This window comes from Aotus nancymaae, unplaced genomic scaffold, assembly GCF_030222135.1.
Source record: "Aotus nancymaae isolate 86718 unplaced genomic scaffold, 86718_ANA_hifiasm-v0.15.2.pri h1tg000059l, whole genome shotgun sequence".
Classification (NCBI taxonomy): domain Eukaryota; kingdom Metazoa; phylum Chordata; class Mammalia; order Primates; family Aotidae; genus Aotus; species Aotus nancymaae.
The window spans coordinates 4,693,382-4,712,706 of NW_026988473.1; the positions used below are offsets into that span (position 1 = coordinate 4,693,382).

The following is a 19,325-nucleotide window of genomic DNA, read 5'->3' on the forward strand; positions in this document are numbered from 1 at the left end:
AAACAGAACACTTCCACCCCAAGATTTGCAGAAATTAATCTCCCTGTCCCGGGTACACCTGGCTGCCCCTCCCTGTCCTGGTGCGGCAAATATCCCCGGAGGCCAGCCAGGGATCACCCGCCCACGGACCGCGTTTTCCCTACTCTCAGCCAACTAGGGTGGGACCCGGGCCTAAGCAACACAGCGGTCCACCCCTAACAACCACTCACCTGCTTTCCCCTTTCTACAGGCCAGCAAAGGTACTTTCTTTTTCTTATTGGTCCGCGTAACTTTATCGCAACCAATCAGCGGCAGCCACGGGACCCAACTCACTCCCACACACTTTGGGGGGTGATCATGGAGAAGACAAATTTTTGTCTTCCGCATCCAGTTCTCTCAGAGAGCACCCTATTTGTCAAACTGTTGTGACTCTCCCTAAATTGAGGCTCTTAAACATTTCATTCCCCTTAGGCCTGTACAGTCTCCCTGACCTACTCCCCCCTCCAGGTGGTACAGCCCGCACACGGCTCCACCTCCCAGCCGCTCGCGGTGCCGAGTCCCCCACTTGGAGGAGGCCACTCAGAGCAGGGGCCGTACCATCTGTGACTAATAAATAATAGGGGGGCCCAAGTCTTCCCTGTTGCCCTATTACCTTCTGACCAACTCTCGCATATCTTGCCCAGCCATTTCCCGTAGACACGAGCCCCAGATACGGTGGTAACCACTGCCATGGTCCCACGTAGGGCGCAGTGCGAGCCAGAGCAGGACCCACTTGGTACGACCCACGCCGCGCCCCGCGCAGCCGGAAGTGAGGTGTCTGACCCTCGAAGTTCCGGTTCGCAGGGGGTGGGGAGTGTTGTTAACCGGAGCGGCCGCCGCAGTCGCGCGGATTGAGCGGGCTCGCGGCCCTGGGTTCCTGGTGAGTGGGGCGAAGTCAGGCCCGAGTTGTGGTCAGGGTCGGGACCCGAACCTTCCCCTTGAGGTCTCTGGGGTCGGCGCGCCCCTCAGCCCTGCCGCGCGCTTTCGGCCTGTCAGCTGGCGGGAGACCTCAGATGCCGGTGCGGCCGCTCTGCTCAAGTCTGGACCCTGCCTGCGACGCTCGCAACTCCTGGTGCTCACAGATGCGAGGCCGCGAGGGCGACCCGGTTCCTCCCGTCCCGCCGCTGCTCTCTGCCGGCCGGCCGTTCCTGTGGTGCCCTGAGTTGACGCCACTCCGGGGGTCGGGGGACCCCAGGGTTCCAGGCTGACGTTCCCCGCCCACTCCCACTGGTCGTGCGTCCGAACTGCCCAATCTAACACAGCTGTCACCGGCGCTGTCGCCTACCCGGTCTGCATCCCCCTGTGCCTTGGCTGCTCTCAGCCCTGGCCTCGCGTTCCTGCCCCTGGAGCAGATTTCTGCTGTTGACTTCCATGCCAGCTCCTTCACTGGAGGGTCAGCAGTGCAGCTCCCCCTCCTCCAACACTGCAGCTTTTCCTCATCGCCTCCCTAGAGGAGGCGGCTTGGCAGGCAGCGTGGAAAGAGCCCTAGATTTGAAACAAGACTGACCCAGGTTCCAGGCCTTGCGTCAGTGTGATCACTTAACCCCTTCGAGTCTCATTTGTAAAATGGGGGAGCGTAAGCTATTCTTGGTTTGATGATTTCGAGAGAGAAATGTGATTTCCCCCCTTTCTCCTGTTGAGGCTGTACCAGGCACCGCGCTGTTTTGCACAGCATAAGCATCACATAAGTTTTCTTGCCCCATGCAGGTCTCCGGGCCAGGGCAATGTTCCGCACGGCAGTGATGATGGCGGCCAGCCTGGCGCTGACTGGGGCCGTGGTGGCTCACGCCTACTACCTCAAACACCAGTTCTACCCCACTGTGGTGTACCTGACCAAGTCCAGCCCCAGCATGGCTGTGAGTTCAGGGCTCAGGGAGGGAGGAGTCTTCCTGGGCCAGGGGCGGGGCTAGAGATCACATAAGTAGGGAAGTAGCCACCAGCTGCCTAAGTTTGAATAAACTGTGATGACAATATGGAGGATCCTGAATGATGAGTCCCAGGCAGAAGAAAATGAAAAGTGACCTCAAACCACAGCCTCTCCCCACTCCTAGGTCCTGTACATCCAGGCCTTTGTCCTTGTCTTCCTCCTGGGCAAGGTGATGGGCAAGGTGTTCTTTGGGCAGCTGAGGGCAGCAGAGATGGAGGTAAGATGGCGGTGGCCCCAAAGATGAGGGCAGGGTGCTGGGAGAGAATGTTTGGGATCCACGTTATTCCCTGCCTGGCCTCCAGCACCTCCTGGAACGTTCCTGGTACGCTGTCACAGAGACTTGTTTGGCCTTCACCGTTTTTCGGGATGACTTCAGCCCCCGCTTTGTTGCACTCTTCACTCTCCTTCTCTTCCTCAAATGTTTCCACTGGCTGGCTGAGGACCGTGTGGACTTTGTGAGTCGAGTCAGGGGGTTTTCTGGAGCAGGTGGAAGCCAGGGAGTGGCCAGAGAGCAGGCTTAAGGAGCAGGGAGGGCTGGGTTGGGGATCTGGGGTGAGCCCCAGGCTTCCTGACAGGCCCCCTCTGTGCTCTGCCTCAGATGGAACGCAGCCCCAACATCTCCTGGCTCTTTCACTGCCGCATTGTCTGTGAGTGAGATTCAGGGGAGGGGAGGGAAGGATTGGAACGTGAACCATGGACCTGTACTCCAGAGCACAGGCTGCCCCCTTAGCTCACAGCTGTACAGGAAAGATAATTTAGGAAGTTAATTTGCATAGTCTCTGTCCTGTTCCACTCCAGGGCTTCTCAACTGCCTGGGCCCTCAGCTCTTTGCCTCCTCACCTGCAGCCTGGGCAGCTCCAACGACTCCCCCTCCCCCAGGGAGTTCCCAGAGGGCCAGGTTCAGTGGTGTGTGCCCACCTGACTAGGTTCCTGGGGCCATGAAGGGCTTGAGGGTGGGGCTGTCCTAGAGCATTAAATAGCTATTGGGCCCTGGGCTGATCCCACCTACCCCCCATTTATGGGGGTCCCCACAGCTCTTATGTTCCTCCTGGGTATCCTGGACTTCCTCTTTGTCAGCCATGCCTATCACAGCATCCTGACCCGTGGGGCTTCTGTGCAGCTGGTGTTTGGCTTTGAGGTAAGACTGGGTTGGGAGGTTGAGAGGACAAGCTCGAGGTGACCCCACATGTGCCTTGCATAGCCCAACAGACCCTTCCTCAGCATCTGCTATGTGGCCAACCTGTGCCGGCCACCAAGGGGCAGTGATCAGATATGGCTCCTGCCCTCCACACACTCACTTCTAGGTGATTGGGGAAGAGCACAAAGGCTAGGGCCAAGGAGGAGCCCCAAACTGGGGTTCAGGGGAGGGTTCCTGGAGGCTCGTGCCAGAGCTAGCTGGTAATGGACAGGAGAAGATTAGCTTGATGGACAATTGGAGGCATATCCCTGGCAGAGGGAGAATGTGTTCAGTGATAACAGCTCATATTTGTTGAGTGTGAATTTCACACCAGGCCCTGTGCTGAGCTCCTGACCTGTATCTCTTAGCAAGACAGTATTGTTATAAAGGAATAGTTAATTCTGTCATTTTATAGACAAGTAAACTGAGGTTCATTGAGTTGCCAAAAGGCACAGCTAGCGAGTGGAGGAGCTAGGACGACCCCGGGTGTATCCTGAGCCTGTGATTATACCACTGCGCCTGCTGCAGAGGCCCGGGGGAGCCGTGTGTTTTATCCCCCTCACCCCCCTCTCTCTCCAGTATGCCATCCTGATGACGATGGTGCTCACCATCTTCATCAAGTATGTGCTGCACTCCGTGGACCTCCAGAGTGAGAACCCCTGGGACAACAAGGCTGTGTACATGCTCTACACGGAGCTGTTTACAGGTGAGAGGAGCCTGGGCCTCTCCTGATCTGGATCAGCACCCTGCACTCTGCCTCCAGGCCCTGTGACCTGCTGCTCTCTGCATCCCCTCCCCACAGGCTTCATCAAGGTTCTGCTGTACATGGCCTTCATGACCATCATGATCAAGGTGCACACCTTCCCACTCTTTGCCATCCGGCCCATGTACCTCGCCATGAGGTAAGCCTAGCCCTGTCCCCCGATCCTCCTGATGCAATCCCTTCCCTTTCCCTGCTTTCACTGGCTGTCCTTTCAGACAGTTCAAGAAAGCTGTGACAGATGCCATTATGTCTCGCCGGGCCATCCGCAACATGAACACACTGTAAGTAGGCTTGTCATGGCTGCTGTCCCAAGCTCTGTCCTGGGTCCCTCTGCTTCCAGCGCTGGACCTGACACATTCCCTGCCGTCCTAACCAGGTATCCAGATGCCACCCCAGAGGAACTCCAGGCAATGGACAATGTCTGCATCATCTGCCGAGAAGAGATGGTGACTGGTGCCAAGAGACTGCCCTGCAACCACATTTTCCACACCAGGTGGGAGGGGCCCTGGGGAGCCTGCACAGCAGGGCACAGGCCCCAGAAGGCAGGCCCCTAGGGACCTGCTGACCTCTGCCTGGCCTTGACCCCCAGCTGCCTGCGCTCCTGGTTCCAGCGGCAGCAGACTTGCCCCACCTGCCGTATGGATGTCCTTCGGGCATCGCTGCCAGCCCAGTCACCACCGCCCCCAGAGCCTGCGGATCAGGGGCCACCCCCTGCCCCCCATCCCCCACCACTCTTGCCTCAGCCCCCCAACTGTGAGTATCCTCTTGTCTGGCCATCCAGCACACCACTGGGTACTTGCCCTGGGATGAGTATGGAAGATGCTGGGAAATTGGAGAGTCCCTGTCCTCCAGTGTCTCAGTCTGGACTACGGAGGGGTGAAAAGATGAGAAATAGATGCTTGCAGTCAGTGTGTGACCAGTGCTGAGCTCAGGACCTTGGGAACAGAGGACAGAGCTCCCAGTAGCCAGGGCCCCTGCCTGGGAGTTGGTTTGTGTCCATTTGGTCCTTTTCTCACCTCTGTCTTTTTCTTTGCAGTCCCTCAGGGCCTCCTGCCTCCTTTTCCTCCAGGCATGTTCCCACTGTGGCCCCCCATGGGCCCCTTTCCACCTGTCCCACCTCCCCCCAGCTCAGGAGAGGCTGTGGCCCCTCCATCCACCAGTGCAGGTGAGCCTTTGGGTACTGTGACAGCCAGGGGGTGGCAGGGATGGAACACTCACTGATAACTTGTTCCTGCTCTTCAGCAGCCCTTTCTCGGCCCAGTGGAGCAGCCACAACCACAGCTGCTGGCACCAGTGCTGCTGCCGCTTCTGCTACACCATCCAGCTCGGGCTCTAGCTCTGCTTCAGAGGCTGGCCCTGCCCCTGGCTTCCCCTTCCCTCCTCCCTGGATGGGCATGCCCCTGCCTCCACCCTTTGGTAAGTTGAGCCACTCTCTGGGTTCTTCTTGGGGGTGAGGTTGGTATCTGGCCCCAGAAGCAGCCCAGACTGAACCCCTCTCTCTCTCTCCAGCCTTCCCTCCAATGCCTGTGCCCCCTGCGGGCTTTGCTGGGCTGACCCCAGAGGAGCTGCGAGCTCTGGAGGGCCATGAGCGGCAGCACTTGGAGGCCCGGCTGCAGAGCCTGCGTAACATCCACACACTGCTGGACGCCGCCATGCTGCAGATCAACCAGTACCTCACTGTGCTGGCCTCCTTGGGGTGTGTCTGCACAGGGGAAGCAGAGTGGGTTTGGTGGGAGTGGAGCTGCTAAGAGGTCCCCAGCAGTGGTTCTTGGCCTTTGACACCTGCTGGTTCAGGCTACCCATCTACAGGCCCTCCCAGGTTCTCCAGAAGTTCTTGGTAACTCCTGGTGCCTGTCTGTCTTCCCACTCCAGAAAGCATGTCTGGATCTCAGTGGGAGTGATGTTTATTTGAGAGCTGACCTTGGAGTTTACTCCTTTTTATTTTTCTAAAGTCAAATTATTCAGAATTTGTAGTGCTTTAATTTATCACAATATTCTCCTGAGATATGGTAACACTTGGATTGGCAACTGCTGCCCTCAAACTGAGGGAGCGAATAATAGAAAGTCACTTGGAGCCATCCCAGGTTCAAGCGCTCGTCCCATCACTCACTTGCTTTTGACCTCTCACATTATTTGAATAACGGGGTCTTAATTCCTGTTCATAAGTGATGTATACTGCCGATGTGGTAGTTTACACCTGTAATCTCAGCACTTTGGGAGGCTGAGCCAGGAGGATTGCTTGAGCTCAGGAGTTTCAGGCTGCAGTGAGCTGATTGTGCCACTAAATTCCAGCTTTGGTAACAGCTGAGACCCTGTCTCTTAAAGTCACATGTACATAATGCCTGGCATCCAGCAGTGACAGCACAGGCTTAGAGGGGAACTTGGGTCCAAGGCTTGGGCACTGTGATGTATTCGGTGGGTCCCCTATAAAGTGCCTGACTCCCCAGGGTGGAGACTGCAGGGTAAGAGTGAACAGGTCACCAGTCCCTACCTGCAAGCATCTTGCAGTCTCAGGGATAGAATCATTTGGTCCTTGAGTCAAGTCACCCTATGTGAGTTCATTCAGCATGTTCACTTGTGTTTGCCAGGCACTGGGGCCACAGGGGCACATCATTTCTATACTCTGTTCTGCAAGGCTTACCAAGGGCAGGAGAATCTGCCCAACCTAGGATGTCAAGGCCAGGCCCGCCTCTCATCCCTTCTTTTCCCAGGCCCCCCCGGCCTGCCACTTCAGTCAACCGTACTGAGGAGACTGCCACTACAGTTGCTGCTGCCTCCACCAGCATCCCTGACTCAGAGGCCACGACCCCAACCCCAGGAGCCTCCCCACCAGCCCCTGAAACGGAAAGGCCTCCAGGTAGGCGTGATTGGCCTCTGGGGGTGGCGGGGAGGAGGGAACTTCTCTAGGTTCCACTTCTAGTCTATCATCCCCAGCTCCTGAGTCAGTGGGCACAGAGGAGATGCCTGAGGATGGAGAGCCTGATGCAGCCGAGCTCCGCCGGCGCCGCCTGCAGAAGCTGGAGTCTCCTGTTGCCCACTGACACTGCCCTAGTCCTGGCTCTTTTGAGCAGCCCTCGCTGGAACACGTCCTGCCACCAAGTGCCAGCTCCCTCTCTGTCTGCACCAGGGAGTAGTACCCCAGCTCTAAGAAAAAGGCAGCAGCATCCCCTAGGCCAAGTGGAAAGAGGCTGGAGTTCCCAGTTGACTCCAGCTCTCATAGTCCCAGCCAGTCATGGGGATCTTGGGTCAGTTCCAGCCAGCCTTCCTCTCCAACTCTTCAGCCCTGTGTTCTGCTGGGGCCATGAAGGCAGGTGATTCAGCCTCTGAGAAGCCCTCTTCTTCCCCACCCCTTTCTGGGAGGAGGGGCAGCCCCTCCGAGTCCTACTTGTGCGTGCGGAGTCACACTGCAGTGCCGAACAGTATTAGCTCCCATTCCCAAGTGGGGACTCCAGAGGGGCTAGAGGTAAGCTAGGAACTTGTTCTCTGGCCTGCCCCCAAGACTGGTACCCATTTCCTTTTCTTATCCTGATCTCCCCAGAAGCCCTTTGTGGTGGTGGCTGTGCCCCCTATGCCCTATGGCATTTCTGCGTCTTACTGGCAACCACACAACTCAGGGAAAGGAATGCCTGGGAGTGGGGGGGCAGGCGGGCAGCACTGAGGGACCCTGCCCCTCCCCTCCCCCCAGGCCTCTTTCCCCTGCAGCTTCTTAGGTGAGACTGACCTGTCTCACCCAGCAGCCACTGCCCAGCCACACTCCAGGCAAGGGCCAGTGTGCCTGCTCCTGACCACTGCAACCCCAGCGTCCAAGGAAGGCCACTTCTCAACTAGCAGAATTTCTTGAGTTTAGAATTGGAATTACTTCCTTACTAGGGTCTTTTGGCTTAAAATTTGTCTTTTGAAGTTGAATGCTTAAACCCGCCCAGGAAGGAGGAGCAGGAGTGCCAGACTCCTGGTCTTTCCAGTTTAGAAAAGGCTCAGTGCCAAGGAGGGACCACAGGAGCTAGGACTTGCCTGCCCCTGTCTTTTCCCCATGGTTTTGTGTTACAAGAGTTGCTGGAGACAGTTTCAGATGATTATTTAATTTGTAAATATTGTACAAATTTTAATAGCTTAAATTGTATATACAGCCAAATAAAAAACTTGCATTAACAATTGGTGAGGCTGTGTCACAGAAAGAAATCAGCGTTGGGCTCCCTGCTCTGGCTGTACACTTGAGAATGGCCTGGAATCTTCAGGCTCGAGGGTTTCTATGGAAGCCAAAACTATCCTTGGGGATACCATTGACCATTAACAGATTAGGAAGATGTGCTCATTTTACACATGGAGAAGCGGCCCAGAGTTCAGTGCCCTGCCTCAGGGCAGAGACCAAGTTGGGGAGCCAGGAACTGAAAGCTGTCTTAGGCAGTTTGGGGGTAGGGTGAGGTCTCAGGTCTTTGGCCCCTGTGACTCCAAGTATAGGGCATGTACAAAGACTAGTTGGCTGGGGTTGGGATGCAATGGTAGAGTGAAAGGTCAGCATCTTCCTGCCTGCAAACCCCTCTCTAGCCTTGATTCCAGGTCAGCAGGCTGAGGTGGATGGCCCTAGGCTGGCTACGAGGAGTTCCCAGGCACTCCTTGTGGTCAGGCCAGCAAGTCTAGTCTGCAATGGAACAGTGACCAAGAAAGAATGGACCACCTATCTCTCAGAAAGAGCCCAGGGCTAATGTGGGCACTCTGCCCCAGTGTCAGCACTGCACTTGGAACAAGATCTCCAAGACCCATGCCTGAGTCATCTGTGTTCCCCACAGCCTGCACCAAGCAAGATCTGGCCTGCAGCAAGGGCCTGGGGATATTTGCAACAGTGATCTCTGGAGAAAGCAAAGTACCCAGTGGTTCTGCCCTGTTCTACCTTCCCCTAAGCTGGGTTGGGCTACTGCTTCCACCAGAAAACAACTACAATTTGAATTGCTGAGCCCAAGGAGTCCCAAGGAAAGGAAAGAACAGGCCAAGGTAAGCCGGGTGCAGTGGCTCACATAATTCCAGCACTTTGGGTGGCCGAGGTGGGCAGATTACTTGAGGTAAAGAGATCGAGACCAGCCTGGCCAACATGGTTAAACCCCATCTCTATTAGAAAAACTAGGCGAGTGTGGTGGCTCCTGCCTGTAATCCCAGCACTTTGGGAGGCTGAGGCAGTCAGACTGCCTGAGGTTAGGAGTTCAAGACCAGCCTGGTCAACGTGGTGAAACCCCGTCTCTACTAAAAGAAAAAAATTAGCGGGGCGTGGTGGTACAAATCCCTGATGCTTGGGAGGCTGAGGCAGGAGAATCGCTTGAACCTGGGAGGCGGAGGTTGCAGCGTGCCAAGATTGCACCATTGCACTCCAGCCTGGGCGACAGAGTGACTCCATCTCAAAAAAAAAAAAAAAAAAGAAAGAAAAACTAACAGGGTGTGGTGGCAGGCATCTGTAATCCCAGCTACTCAGGAGGCTGAGGCAAGAGAATCGCTTGAAGCAGGAGGTGGAAGTTGCAGCAAGCCAAGATTGCGCCACTGCACTCCACCCTGGACGACAGAGTGAGACTCTGTCTCAAAAAAAAAAAACAAACAAAAACAGGCCAAGATAGGAGAGACAGCTGCTGATGCCCACCACAAGCCTGGTTTATTCCTATTTGGTCTCCGGCATTAGGCACTCTTCCCCCAGCATGTACATAGGGTCAAGTTTTCTCCTTTATGCAAGCAAGGCCTCACCCCAAAGTCCTTTAGCCCTAGTTTCTGTATCTGCAGTGCCAGGGGCTCCAATGTCCACCTCCCTCGGCCCCCTAGGCTCAATCTGGAGGGGATGCTGTCATGCAGGCTGTTCAGCTGGGCCTCAGAACCCTTTCTCCAAAAGCCAGGCTTTAAGCTCTTGGTCAAAGTAGCCTTTGATCCGCAGGGTACCTGTCACCTCATTGACCTGGGTGATGGGTGTCTTCCCCAGCAGTGGGCTCAGAAAATCTTCCACATCTTTCTGCAGGGCCTGGGGGAAGATAGCAAATCAGGTAGGCCAAGAGTCCCTTACCTTGAAAGGACTCCTTCAGTCCCTTCAGCCCTGAAAGGGTCAGGCCCAGCCCCAGCCCCACCCACCCACTTACCCAGATGTCCCCTTCCACCTTCCGGATCACAGTCATCTCGCGGTTGCCATGCGTGATGTCCTTGTAGACAGGGATATTGTGCATCCGAGAGCGTCGTACAAAGTAGGGCAGGTTGGGTGGGGGGTCTGCAACAGGGAAAGACTTTTTTTTTTTTTTTTGGAGACGAGTCTTGCTCTTTCAACCAGGTTGGAGTGCAGTGGCACAATCTCGGCTCACTGCAACCTCTGCCTCCCAGGTTCAAGTAATTCTCTCGCCCTAGCCTCCCAAGTAGCTGGGATTACAGACATCCTCCACCACACCCAGCTAATTTTTTATATTTTAGTAGAGGTAGGGTTTCACCGTGTTACACAGGCTGGTCTCGAACTCCTAACCTTGTGATACACCCACTTTGGCTTCCCAAAGTGTGGGGATTACCTGGCATGAGCCACTGTGCCCGGCCAGGAAAGACATTGTTAAATCAACTCTTCCTAGGCACCATCCCACCTCAGCCAAGGCCCTTTCCCTCAGTCTGCAGACAGTACACCCAGCTGGACCAAGCCACCACCAGACTTCAGGTCAGGGGGTCTCCTCTTTCCTTCAGCTTGGAGACCAAATTGTTCACCCTGGTACCCCAAGGCCCAACACAAGGCCTGGCACTAAGTAGGTGCTCAAGAAAAAATGAAGTCAGGGACATGCCTCCCCAGATCTTTGGGTCCCCCTCTGGGCCAACCCTTGCCCTTCTCCACTGGGTCAGGGAGGGTGAAATCAATCTCTGGAACAAAGAGATTGGGATTTACAAGCACTACAGCATAGGATTTACCTACCATATGCTGGGCTCTGCACTGAGAGCTCTGTGAACTGAGCAGATTATCTCCATTTTGCTAAAACAGGTTGGGTCAAACTAAGTGACTAATTTAAGATAACACCAACAGTAAATAAAGCCAAATTCAAACCCAGAACTGCCTGACTCCAAACTGTGTTCTTAATTACAATACACAGTCTGCTAGGGGGAAAGAAGGTCCAAGCTCTTGGGTTTTCTCTCTGTTGAGAGAAAACTTTCTCCCATATAGGAAAGACTCAGTCCCAGTAGTGTGGATGGATGAGTACCAGTGAAACAGAGGGCTCCACTCCTGGGCTCTTCCTTGGGCATGGGAGAGATTTAACACAGAGGGATATCAAAACAAGTTCTGAACCCACTGGAGATCTGGAACCTCACGGGGGAGGCCAACCTCTGGAGAGGATGATGCTCCGTGAAGCCTTCAAACCATCCCTAACCACCCAGCTCACCTCTGGGAGGCTGCCAACCACTAGGTGTAGGGTAACATTCATGCTTTGGGGGAACTGGGATCCTGGTAGCTGGTAAAAGGCGCTCCACAAAGTGGTATTCATCCACAGACTCCACAAAGCTGGGGTAATCCGGAGGACCCTGGGTCTGGCTCTGAAGTAAAACAAAAAACCCATTTCTCCATTAGCCTTCCCAACATAGGATGGCATAACTTCAGTAAGTAGAGAATGGAAACATTACAGGTAGAGAGAATGGCAGAAATAAAAGGCTAGGTGATCTGTGTGAAAGTTATCAAAATCAAAATAGAGTCACTTGGGTTAAAAACCCAACAAACAGAGCTAGGGAGGGCCATGAAGAGAGTTCTTGTGCACAAATACTTAAAAAGAACTATCACAAAAGACTGTAAAAACTACAGCCTTGCACAAAGGCCACCACAACCTTACACAAAAAAAATATTTCTGCCGGGCAAGGTGGCTCACACTTGTAATCCCAGCACTTTGGGAGGCAGAGGCAGGCAAATCACCTGAGGTCAGGACTTCCGAGACCAGCATGGCCAACATAGCCAAATCCCATCTCTACTAAAAATACAAAAATTAGTCAGGTGTGGTAGCGCATGTCTGTAATCCCAGCTACTAGGGAGGCTGAGGCAGGAGAATCGCTTGAACCCAGGAGGTGGAGGTTGCAGTGAGCTGAGACTGCACCACTGCACTCCAGCCTGGGCAAGAGAGTGAGACTCTGTCTCAAAAAAAAAAAAAAAAAAAGTCTGCAAGGACATCTATCCAACAACTGCCTGTCCAATCTTGAACTGGCACTACCCTTGTTATTCATCCTGGTAGCCAAAGATAACTATCTCAAAACATTTTTTTTTTTTTCAAAACAATTATACAACACTCATTTTTGCTTTCCTTTGATTGATTTATTTTTATTATTATTATTTATTTGAGATGGAGTCTCACTCTGTCACTCAGACTGGAGTGCAGTGGTGTGATCTCGGCTCACTGCAACCCTGCTCCTGGATTCAAGCGATTGTCCTGCTTCAGCCTCTGGAGTAGCTGGATTACAGGTGCCTGCCACCACACCCAGCTAATTTGTGTATTTTTATTAGAGATGGGGTTTTGCCATGTTGGCCAGACTGGTCTCCAACTCCTGACCTCAGGTGATCTGCATACCTTGGCCTCCCAAAGTGCTGGGATTACAGGTGTGAGAGAAACCATGCCCAGCCCATGTTTCCTTTAAAAACCTTTGTCTTCTTTTACCTCCCTGATAAGCACATAGTCTACACCCATTCCCAAATAAATATCATTTTCTTTTACAGTCTGTTATTTAGGTTGACATACGATAGCACTGGTCTTTAGTTTTCCATGGTGAAGGGTACAGATGGGATGGAAAGGAAGCTCAGGTACTCTGAACGGTCTGCCTGTCTTAGGATTTGTGGGATTCAAGAGTATGTGTACGCTTCTGAAAAGCCAATCAAGCCTTCAGAAACTTGAGGCTTAACTTTCTGCCTCAGTTTTAGAAATAAATATTATTATTACATTGGCAGGGTGGCCTTGTTTGTACCTCCATGATTGCCTGGCTGGCCTTGCTGACATAATCACATCTGTGATTGGATATAGTGGTGTTTAATTTAATGATTGCCTTAATTTTTAAGGCAATCATAATTCCCCACGCACACTCATATTGCCAGGCACTGTGTTAAGTGCTTTACGGGCACTGGCCTTCACTTAATTCGAATTAATAACGTGCCTGATTAGGTATTTTATTACACCATTTTTACAGCCAGGAAAGGCCTACACTAACAAATAATTGTAAACTCTCTACTTAAGGTCACAGCCCGGAGTCTGCCTTCCCATCCTCCAGCATAAAGATCCTTCTTGGACAGATACCCCTAAGTTCGGACAGGCTTGGGGTTACAAGAGCAGGGAAATAGGATGAAGTAGCTGAATATCAGCAGCTCTGCGCTCCCAAAAGCGTCGCCAATGGTCTGGTGCCAGCGCCTGCTCTGTGATTTCGTTTTCGAAAACTTGGGCAGCTACTAGAGTCGATGTGCAGCTCCTCTCAGTCCTGACTAACCTGGGATGTCCTGCAGCCAGAATCTAACCTACACACTGCTCCCAAAGAGCACTCGAGTCTCTGCCACTTTCCTTCTCGTTCCTATATCTACACTCGAGACAAGTTCTCCGGATCGTAAACGGCAAAACTAAGGCCCCAAGTAGGAATGCCTTAGTTTTCAGAGTTACAATGATTAACAATGAGCCTCAGACACGCGATGCCCTCAGCTCCAGGCTCAGCGCTCTCACCAACAGCCGTAGGCCGTAGCTCCGAGGGACGCCGGTTCTCCATCCCTGCAGCAAAGCCCCAAACTTGGTAGCTGCCATCTTGACCCGCTACGCCAGCCGTCTGCGCGCGCAACTGTCTGATCCCGCCCCCTCCTGCGCGCGCTGCCTGGGACGGAAAAACGCCTGCGCCAGTGTAAAGGGGCGGAGCTAGTGCCACCTTGGGCGGTACAAATACCAGGGCCCCCCGCGGTCGCTCAGCAGTGACGCAACGCGCAACCGGTGATCTGTACGTGCGCGTCCTCGCTCCTTCCTCTTTCTCGACTCCATCTTCACGGTAGCGGCAGCTGACACCGCGGTTCAGGTAAGATTAGGGCCTTGGCTGGATCCGAAGGGCTTAGTAGCAAGTTGGCTGCCGTGTCAGAGGGAGCGGGGTAAACTGAAGAACGGGACCTGCCTTGCGGTTCTGCTCCAGTTCCTATCCGAACTTCTTGGCAGGCCTGGCCTTCCCCACGTGAGTCTCCGCGACCACCTCCATCCCGTCGCGATCGTTTCTGGGCAGCTTTCCATTCCCAAACCTCCTTTATCCCAGAGCATTTCTTCGCTTCTCTTACAAGCCGTCTTTCTTTACTCAGTCGCCAACATGCAGCTCTTCGTCCGCGCCCAGGAGTTACACACCCTCGAGGTGACCGGCCAGGAAACGGTGGCCCAGATTAAGGTAGGGCTGTTTGGTGCGCCCTGGATTCCATTTTCTTGTGCTCTTCACCTTCGGGGACCGAGGGAACTCTTACGAGCCTTATCTTTCCCTGTAGGCTCATGTAGCCTCACTGGAGGGCATTGCCCCGGAAGATCAAGTCGTACTCCTGGCAGGCACGCCCCTGGAGGATGAGGCCACCCTGGGCCAGTGCGGGGTGGAGGCCCTGACCACCTTGGAAGTAGCAGGCCGAATGCTCGGAGGTGAGTGAGAGAGGAATGTTTTTTGAACTACCTGTGCGCATCTATGGGTGTGGGGGCATGGTCCTGGTAGCTGAGTGTCGTCACACCTATGGTAATATAGAGTTCTTCCCTGTATCCTCAGTTCACAGTGATTCTTCCTGTTTACGTGCCTCAAATTGAACACAGACATCCATGCGAGACTGAGCCAGAGTGAAGTATTTCAGTCACATACAGGATCCTTGTTTGGCTATAAGCTTCCTCACTAAAATTAGGTCAGACCAGAGCCCCCAAAGTGCTCTATAAAGTTAGGAGCTGGAAAATCCTTAAATGAAACTTCAGATTTCAAGATCAAATATTTGCAACTTTGTTCTCATTACCTGTTGGGCCCAGCTTCTCTTTAAAGCTTGAATTGAGGAAAGAGGGGTTCTGCTGGGTGGCACCTTCTTGCTCTTAACCTGCCGCTGCCTTCCTTTCCCACTACAGGTAAAGTCCATGGTTCCCTGGCCCGTGCTGGGAAAGTGAGAGGTCAGACTCCTAAGGTGAGTGAGAGAGTATTAGTGGTGGTGTTGTTTGGACTTCGTCTTTTCCTGTCAGAGCTAATCCGAGACGCTGGGCTCTTAGCCGGTTTGCCTTCTCCCTGGAGATGAGCCTGAGGAAGGGATGCTAGGCAAGGTATACAGGAACCAGGGCCCTCCCTTTTCCAGGTGGCTAAACAGGAGAAGAAGAAGAAGAAGACAGGCCGGGCTAAGAGGCGGATGCAGTACAACCGGCGCTTTGTCAACGTTGTGCCCACCTTTGGCAAGAAGAAGGGCCCCAATGCCAACTCTTAAGTCCTTTGTAATTCCGGCTTTCTCTAATAAAAAAAGCCACTTAGTTCAGTCATTGCATTGTTTCATCTTTATTTGCAAGGCATCAGGGAGAGGTGTGGCTTCTCGGATTGGTGGTATTTCCCCTAGAAGAACAGTAAGGCAGAGGCCCTCGATAATGGGACGAAATGGTAAACTAACATTCCTTCACAGAAAAGTTTCCTGTGAAGAAGCAATAGCCACAGATCCTGGCGCTTCAGATATAGAATCAGGGTTATTCCCGATCCTAAGTAACTTGATCAGTCCTCCCAAGTTATTCTTTTTCATCTTCTAAACAGAGAAGGTAGCAGGAATAATTGCGAGAGGTTTGTTATGGAGGCAGCAATGGAAGAGAGGGGTGGGGGAAGAGGTTTGTATAGAAGATGAATCTGGCCGTTCCCCGAACTTGGGAGCAGCTGTGGCCTTAGAGTCCAGGGCAGGAATCTGGCTGGTCTTGCTAACCTCATCACATCTGTGATCGGATATCTGGCTGGCTGGCTGGCCTTTGCTAACCTAATCACATCTGTGATGGGATATCTGGCTGGCTGGCCTTTGCTAACCTAATCACATCTGTGATTGGGTATCGTGGTGTTTCATTGTTCCCAAAAGTGGAGTACCTCTGGGGCTGATTCAAGGTTCCCTTCTGGCACCTGAGTCTCCCAGCACTTCCGTACCCTACTCCCTCATTTGGCTAAAGTTTCTGGACCTGCCAGATCTTAGAAAATAGCATCCCACAGGGTAAAGCCCTTGGGCTGTGGACTTTTGACTGCCTGAGTTTGGACCTTCTTTTTTTCCTGCTCCATTTACTGGGTGGCTGGCCTTTGAACTAACTACTAATTTAATCTCTGCCATCATCTCCATAGCTGCTGTGAGGATTAAATAAAGGATGTAGATTAACATCTGGCTTACAGTAAGTTTGTGAATATTGGCTATTTTTGTCTCCATGGTGTTAAAGACATGACTTCTGCCTTCTAGCAGTTTAGAAAGGGGGAGGATATGGACAGATACAATAGCATCCCAGGGCCTCTTTTTGTTTTTGTTTTTTTTGAGACAAGGTCTCACTGTCATCCAGGCTGGAGTGCAGTGACACAGTCATGGCTTACTGCAGCCTCCAACTCCTGGGCTCAGGTGATCCTCCCACCTCAGCCTCCCAAGTAGCTGAGGACTACAGGTATGCACCACCACACCTGGCTAATTGTTTGTACATTTTGTAGAGACAGCGTTTTGCTATGTTGCCTAGGCTGGTCTTGAACTGGGTGTTGAACCCCCTCACCTTGGCTTCCCAAAGTGTTGAGATTATGGGCATCAGCCATTGTGCCCAGCCTAGAGGGCCTGTTTAAATGACATGTGTGAGACCTGAGATGAACCAATCAAGTGATCAGGTAGGGGAATATTTCAAGCCAAAAGGACTGTATGAAAACTGGGGAAGAGGTGATGTCTAGGGATGGGTAGCAGATCCTGCAACACCTTGTTAGCCGTGGAGAGGAGTTTGGGTTTGAGTTCAAGTGCAATAGAGGGTCACAGAAGGGTTTTGAGTAAGAGATGGATATGATCTGATTTCTCTGGCAGGTTTTTCTGGAGGGCTGGCAAGAAAGGAAAAACACTTAATGTCATCCAGGTGAAGGGGCAGGAAGCTTAGACCACCAGTAGTAGTGGGAATGCAAAGAACGTGGTCACAGTTTGGTTTGTCACAACCCCACTCCACCACAAGACAGCTCTATTAGGACAGGGACCCCCCCCCCCCCCCGCCGCCCCACTCCCTTTGATCTGTGTTGTGTTCTTGGCACCTAGAATGGGGCCTGCATTAATAAAGATGGATGAATAGTAGTATTTAATGAAAAGGCGGTTTGGAGGAAAAAAATAGGAGCTCAGATATTTCTTAAATACCGTTTTCTGCCGAACAGGGCAAACACACCCAGGCTATGTAGGCTAGGAGGCCCCAACTGCCTTCTTTTTTTTTTTTTAAGTGGAGTTTCTCTCTCTGGCCCAGGCTCCCAGGCTGGAGTGCAGTGGCACGGTCTTGGCTCACTGCAACCTCAGCCTCCTGGGTTCAAGTTATTCCCCTGTCTCCTGAGTAGCTGGGACTACAGGCACCCGCCCCCCACGCCCAGCTAATATTTGTATTTTTAGTAAAGACAGGGTTTCTTCATGTTGGTCAGACTGGTCTCAAACTCCTGACCTCGGGTGAACTGCCTGCCTCGGCCTCCCAAAGTGCTGGTATTACAGGCCTGAGCCACCGCGCCCGGCTCCAACTGCCCTTTTATTTGTGTCCCCAAGTGGAATGGCTGCTTCTCCAGCGCAGGGATGCATCACCTCCCGTAGGCTTCACACAATTAGTGGCCCACGGTAGGTGCTTCGCAAATGGATTTCTGCCATAGCTCATTATAGTCCTAAAAAGAGGGTTTTCTGTTTAGACTATCGGACTACGTTTTGGTGTGACCACTAGGGGGCAACGTGGCACCGGCGGACCGCTGGTCAGACCTATTTTTCCGCTCCTTGCGTCATCGTACAGGGCGGGGCTCGTACCTGACTCCCGGTTTCTGGGCCCGCCCTCGCCCTGCTTGGGAAAGGGGTGGGGTTCGGCTTCCGGGCGTGGGCGGAAATTGCCGAGAATCCTTGGGAGCTTTGAGAAACCAAAGCGCGCCGTCGGCCCCGCGGTGAACCGGAAGTAATCAGAGAAGTCCCGGAAGTTTCGAACTACCGCCGGCTTCCATTTGCAGGTAGGTCGTGGCACCAGATTCTATGGAGCCGGCCGGGCCCTGTGACTTCTGCCCGGCGGGGGAGGGCCAACCCGCGCGTTACACCTGCCCTCGCTGTAATGCGCCGTACTGCTCGCTGCGCTGCTACCGGACGCATGGCATCTGCGCAGAAAACTTCTACCGTGACCAGGTGCTGGGAGAGCTCCGCGGCCGCAGCGCCTCGCCCAGCCGCCTGGCGAGCGCCCTACGCCGGCTGCGTCAGCAACGCGAAACCGAGGACGAGCCCGGGGAAGCAGGCCTCAGGCCCGCCGCGGCGCCCGGCGGCCTCTCGGGACTCTGGGAGCGGCTGGCACCGGCCGAAAAAGCAGCCTTCGAGCGGCTGCTGAGCCGCGGTGAGGCCGGGCGGCTGCTGCCTCCATGGCGGCCGTGGTGGTGGAACAGCGAATCCATACCGCCGCTCCTAGAGGAGCTGGATGATGCCCCGGGCAGTGATGCCGCGGGGTTGGAGCCCGCCCCTACCAGGACCTCGCGGGAATCCGTGAAAGTTGCCTCCGCCGCGGAGCCTGTGGCCGCCGAGCGGGTTCTTGGACATGCCCCGGGGGCCGTTATGCCCGCCGTGCCCACCCGCATCCCCGCGCTCGTCAGCCTGAGCCGCGGCCCAGTCTCGCCGCTCGTGCGCTTCCAGCTGCCCAACGTGCTGTTCTCCTACGCGCACACTCTTGCCCTGTATCACGGCGGTGACGACGCACTGCTCTCTGATTTCTGTGCCACACTGCTCGGCGTTTCCGGAGCCCTGGGTGCCCAGCAAGTCTTCGCCTCTGCAGAAGAAGCCCTGCAGGCCGCAGCCCACGTTCTGGAAGCGGGCGAGCACCCGCCTGGGCCCCTGGGCACACGAGGGGCTATGCACGAGGTCGCCCGCATCCTGCTGGGAGAGGGCCTGGCCAACCAGAAAGGCTACACGCTGGCAGCACTGGGACACCTGGCGCAGACCCTGGGCCGTGCCCGGAAACAGGCTGTGGCTAGAGAAGAGCGAGATCACCTTTACCGGGCCCGGAAGAAGTGCCAGTTCCTCCTGGCCTGGACCAACGAAAATGAGGCAGCCCTCACACCGCTGGCTCTAGACTGCGCCAGGGCTCACCAAGCCCATGCTGTGGCAGCGCAGGAGGTGGCTGCCCTCACTGGGGAGCTGGAGCGGCTTTGGGGAGGCTCCGTGCCACCTGCCCCAAGGACTCTCATCGAGGAGCTTCCTGGCTGAACTGGGGACCCTTGTCATTAATAAAGCTGTGACTGGTCAGCCCTGTTGACAGTACCTG

The 19,325-nt window shown here is 54.1% G+C and overlaps 4 protein-coding genes across 6 annotated transcripts; 3 read left to right on the forward strand and 1 right to left on the reverse strand.

The window, feature by feature from the left end:
• The first annotated feature begins 827 nt into the window (after positions 1–827).
• SYVN1 (synoviolin 1) lies at positions 828–8,039 on the forward strand. 2 transcript variants are annotated; one of them, XM_012463001.2, is made up of 16 exons: positions 828–898; positions 1,726–1,874; positions 2,070–2,162; positions 2,248–2,400; positions 2,544–2,592; positions 2,980–3,083; positions 3,702–3,828; positions 3,925–4,024; positions 4,101–4,166; positions 4,262–4,378; positions 4,475–4,638; positions 4,922–5,050; positions 5,128–5,301; positions 5,395–5,581; positions 6,597–6,742; positions 6,820–8,039. In XM_012463001.2, the coding sequence occupies exons 2-16, from the start codon at positions 1,743–1,745 to the stop codon at positions 6,924–6,926; spliced, it is 1,848 nt and encodes a 615-aa protein (XP_012318424.1). In that variant the 5' UTR covers positions 828–898; positions 1,726–1,742; the 3' UTR covers positions 6,927–8,039. The 2 variants fall into 2 exon arrangements, with proteins under 2 accessions (XP_012318424.1, XP_012318426.1); XM_012463003.2 differs by having other exon boundaries at positions 5,131–5,301.
• MRPL49 (mitochondrial ribosomal protein L49) lies at positions 7,944–13,680 on the reverse strand. Its single transcript, XM_012463004.2, has 4 exons — positions 13,557–13,680; positions 11,259–11,409; positions 9,993–10,117; positions 7,944–9,877 (listed from the first exon to the last, which is right to left on the reverse strand). Exons 1-4 carry the CDS (start codon positions 13,632–13,634, stop codon positions 9,731–9,733), a joined length of 501 nt encoding a protein of 166 aa, XP_012318427.1. The 5' UTR covers positions 13,635–13,680; the 3' UTR covers positions 7,944–9,730.
• Positions 13,681–13,784: 104 nt separating this feature from the next.
• FAU (FAU ubiquitin like and ribosomal protein S30 fusion) lies at positions 13,785–15,350 on the forward strand. 2 transcript variants are annotated; one of them, XM_012463005.2, is made up of 5 exons: positions 13,785–13,896; positions 14,168–14,250; positions 14,345–14,489; positions 14,952–15,007; positions 15,173–15,350. In XM_012463005.2, the coding sequence occupies exons 2-5, from the start codon at positions 14,176–14,178 to the stop codon at positions 15,296–15,298; spliced, it is 402 nt and encodes a 133-aa protein (XP_012318428.1). In that variant the 5' UTR covers positions 13,785–13,896; positions 14,168–14,175; the 3' UTR covers positions 15,299–15,350. The 2 variants fall into 2 exon arrangements, with proteins under 2 accessions (XP_012318428.1, XP_064220821.1); XM_064364751.1 differs by lacking the exon at positions 13,785–13,896 and adding an exon at positions 13,936–14,046.
• Positions 15,351–18,007: 2,657 nt separating this feature from the next.
• ZNHIT2 (zinc finger HIT-type containing 2) lies at positions 18,008–19,304 on the forward strand. Its single transcript, XM_012463006.2, has one exon. The coding sequence runs from the start codon at positions 18,056–18,058 to the stop codon at positions 19,265–19,267; it is 1,212 nt and encodes a 403-aa protein (XP_012318429.1). The 5' UTR covers positions 18,008–18,055; the 3' UTR covers positions 19,268–19,304.
• Positions 19,305–19,325: the final 21 nt, after the last annotated feature.

Excerpts from the sequence above, each read along its gene's own strand:
- SYVN1 (XM_012463001.2), top strand. The coding sequence starts at position 1,743 with ATGTTCCGCACGGCAGTGATGATGGCGGCCAGCCTGGCGCTGACTGGG. Across the intron at positions 3,829-3,924 it reads CTACACGGAGCTGTTTACAG|GCTTCATCAAGGTTCTGCTG; the intron begins GTGAGAGGAGCC and ends CCCTCCCCACAG. Across the intron at positions 5,302-5,394 it reads GCCCCTGCCTCCACCCTTTG|CCTTCCCTCCAATGCCTGTG; the intron begins GTAAGTTGAGCC and ends CTCTCTCTCCAG.
- MRPL49 (XM_012463004.2), bottom strand. The coding sequence starts at position 13,634 with ATGGCAGCTACCAAGTTTGGGGCTTTGCTGCAGGGATGGAGAACCGGC. Across the intron at positions 10,118-11,258 it reads TGGTTGGCAGCCTCCCAGAG|ACCCCCCACCCAACCTGCCC; the intron begins GTGAGCTGGGTG and ends TCCCTGTTGCAG. Across the intron at positions 9,878-9,992 it reads AGGTGGAAGGGGACATCTGG|GCCCTGCAGAAAGATGTGGA; the intron begins GTAAGTGGGTGG and ends ATCTTCCCCCAG.
- FAU (XM_012463005.2), top strand. The coding sequence starts at position 14,176 with ATGCAGCTCTTCGTCCGCGCCCAGGAGTTACACACCCTCGAGGTGACC. Across the intron at positions 14,251-14,344 it reads AAACGGTGGCCCAGATTAAG|GCTCATGTAGCCTCACTGGA; the intron begins GTAGGGCTGTTT and ends CTTTCCCTGTAG. Across the intron at positions 15,008-15,172 it reads TGAGAGGTCAGACTCCTAAG|GTGGCTAAACAGGAGAAGAA; the intron begins GTGAGTGAGAGA and ends TCCCTTTTCCAG.
- ZNHIT2 (XM_012463006.2), top strand. The coding sequence starts at position 18,056 with ATGGAGCCGGCCGGGCCCTGTGACTTCTGCCCGGCGGGGGAGGGCCAA.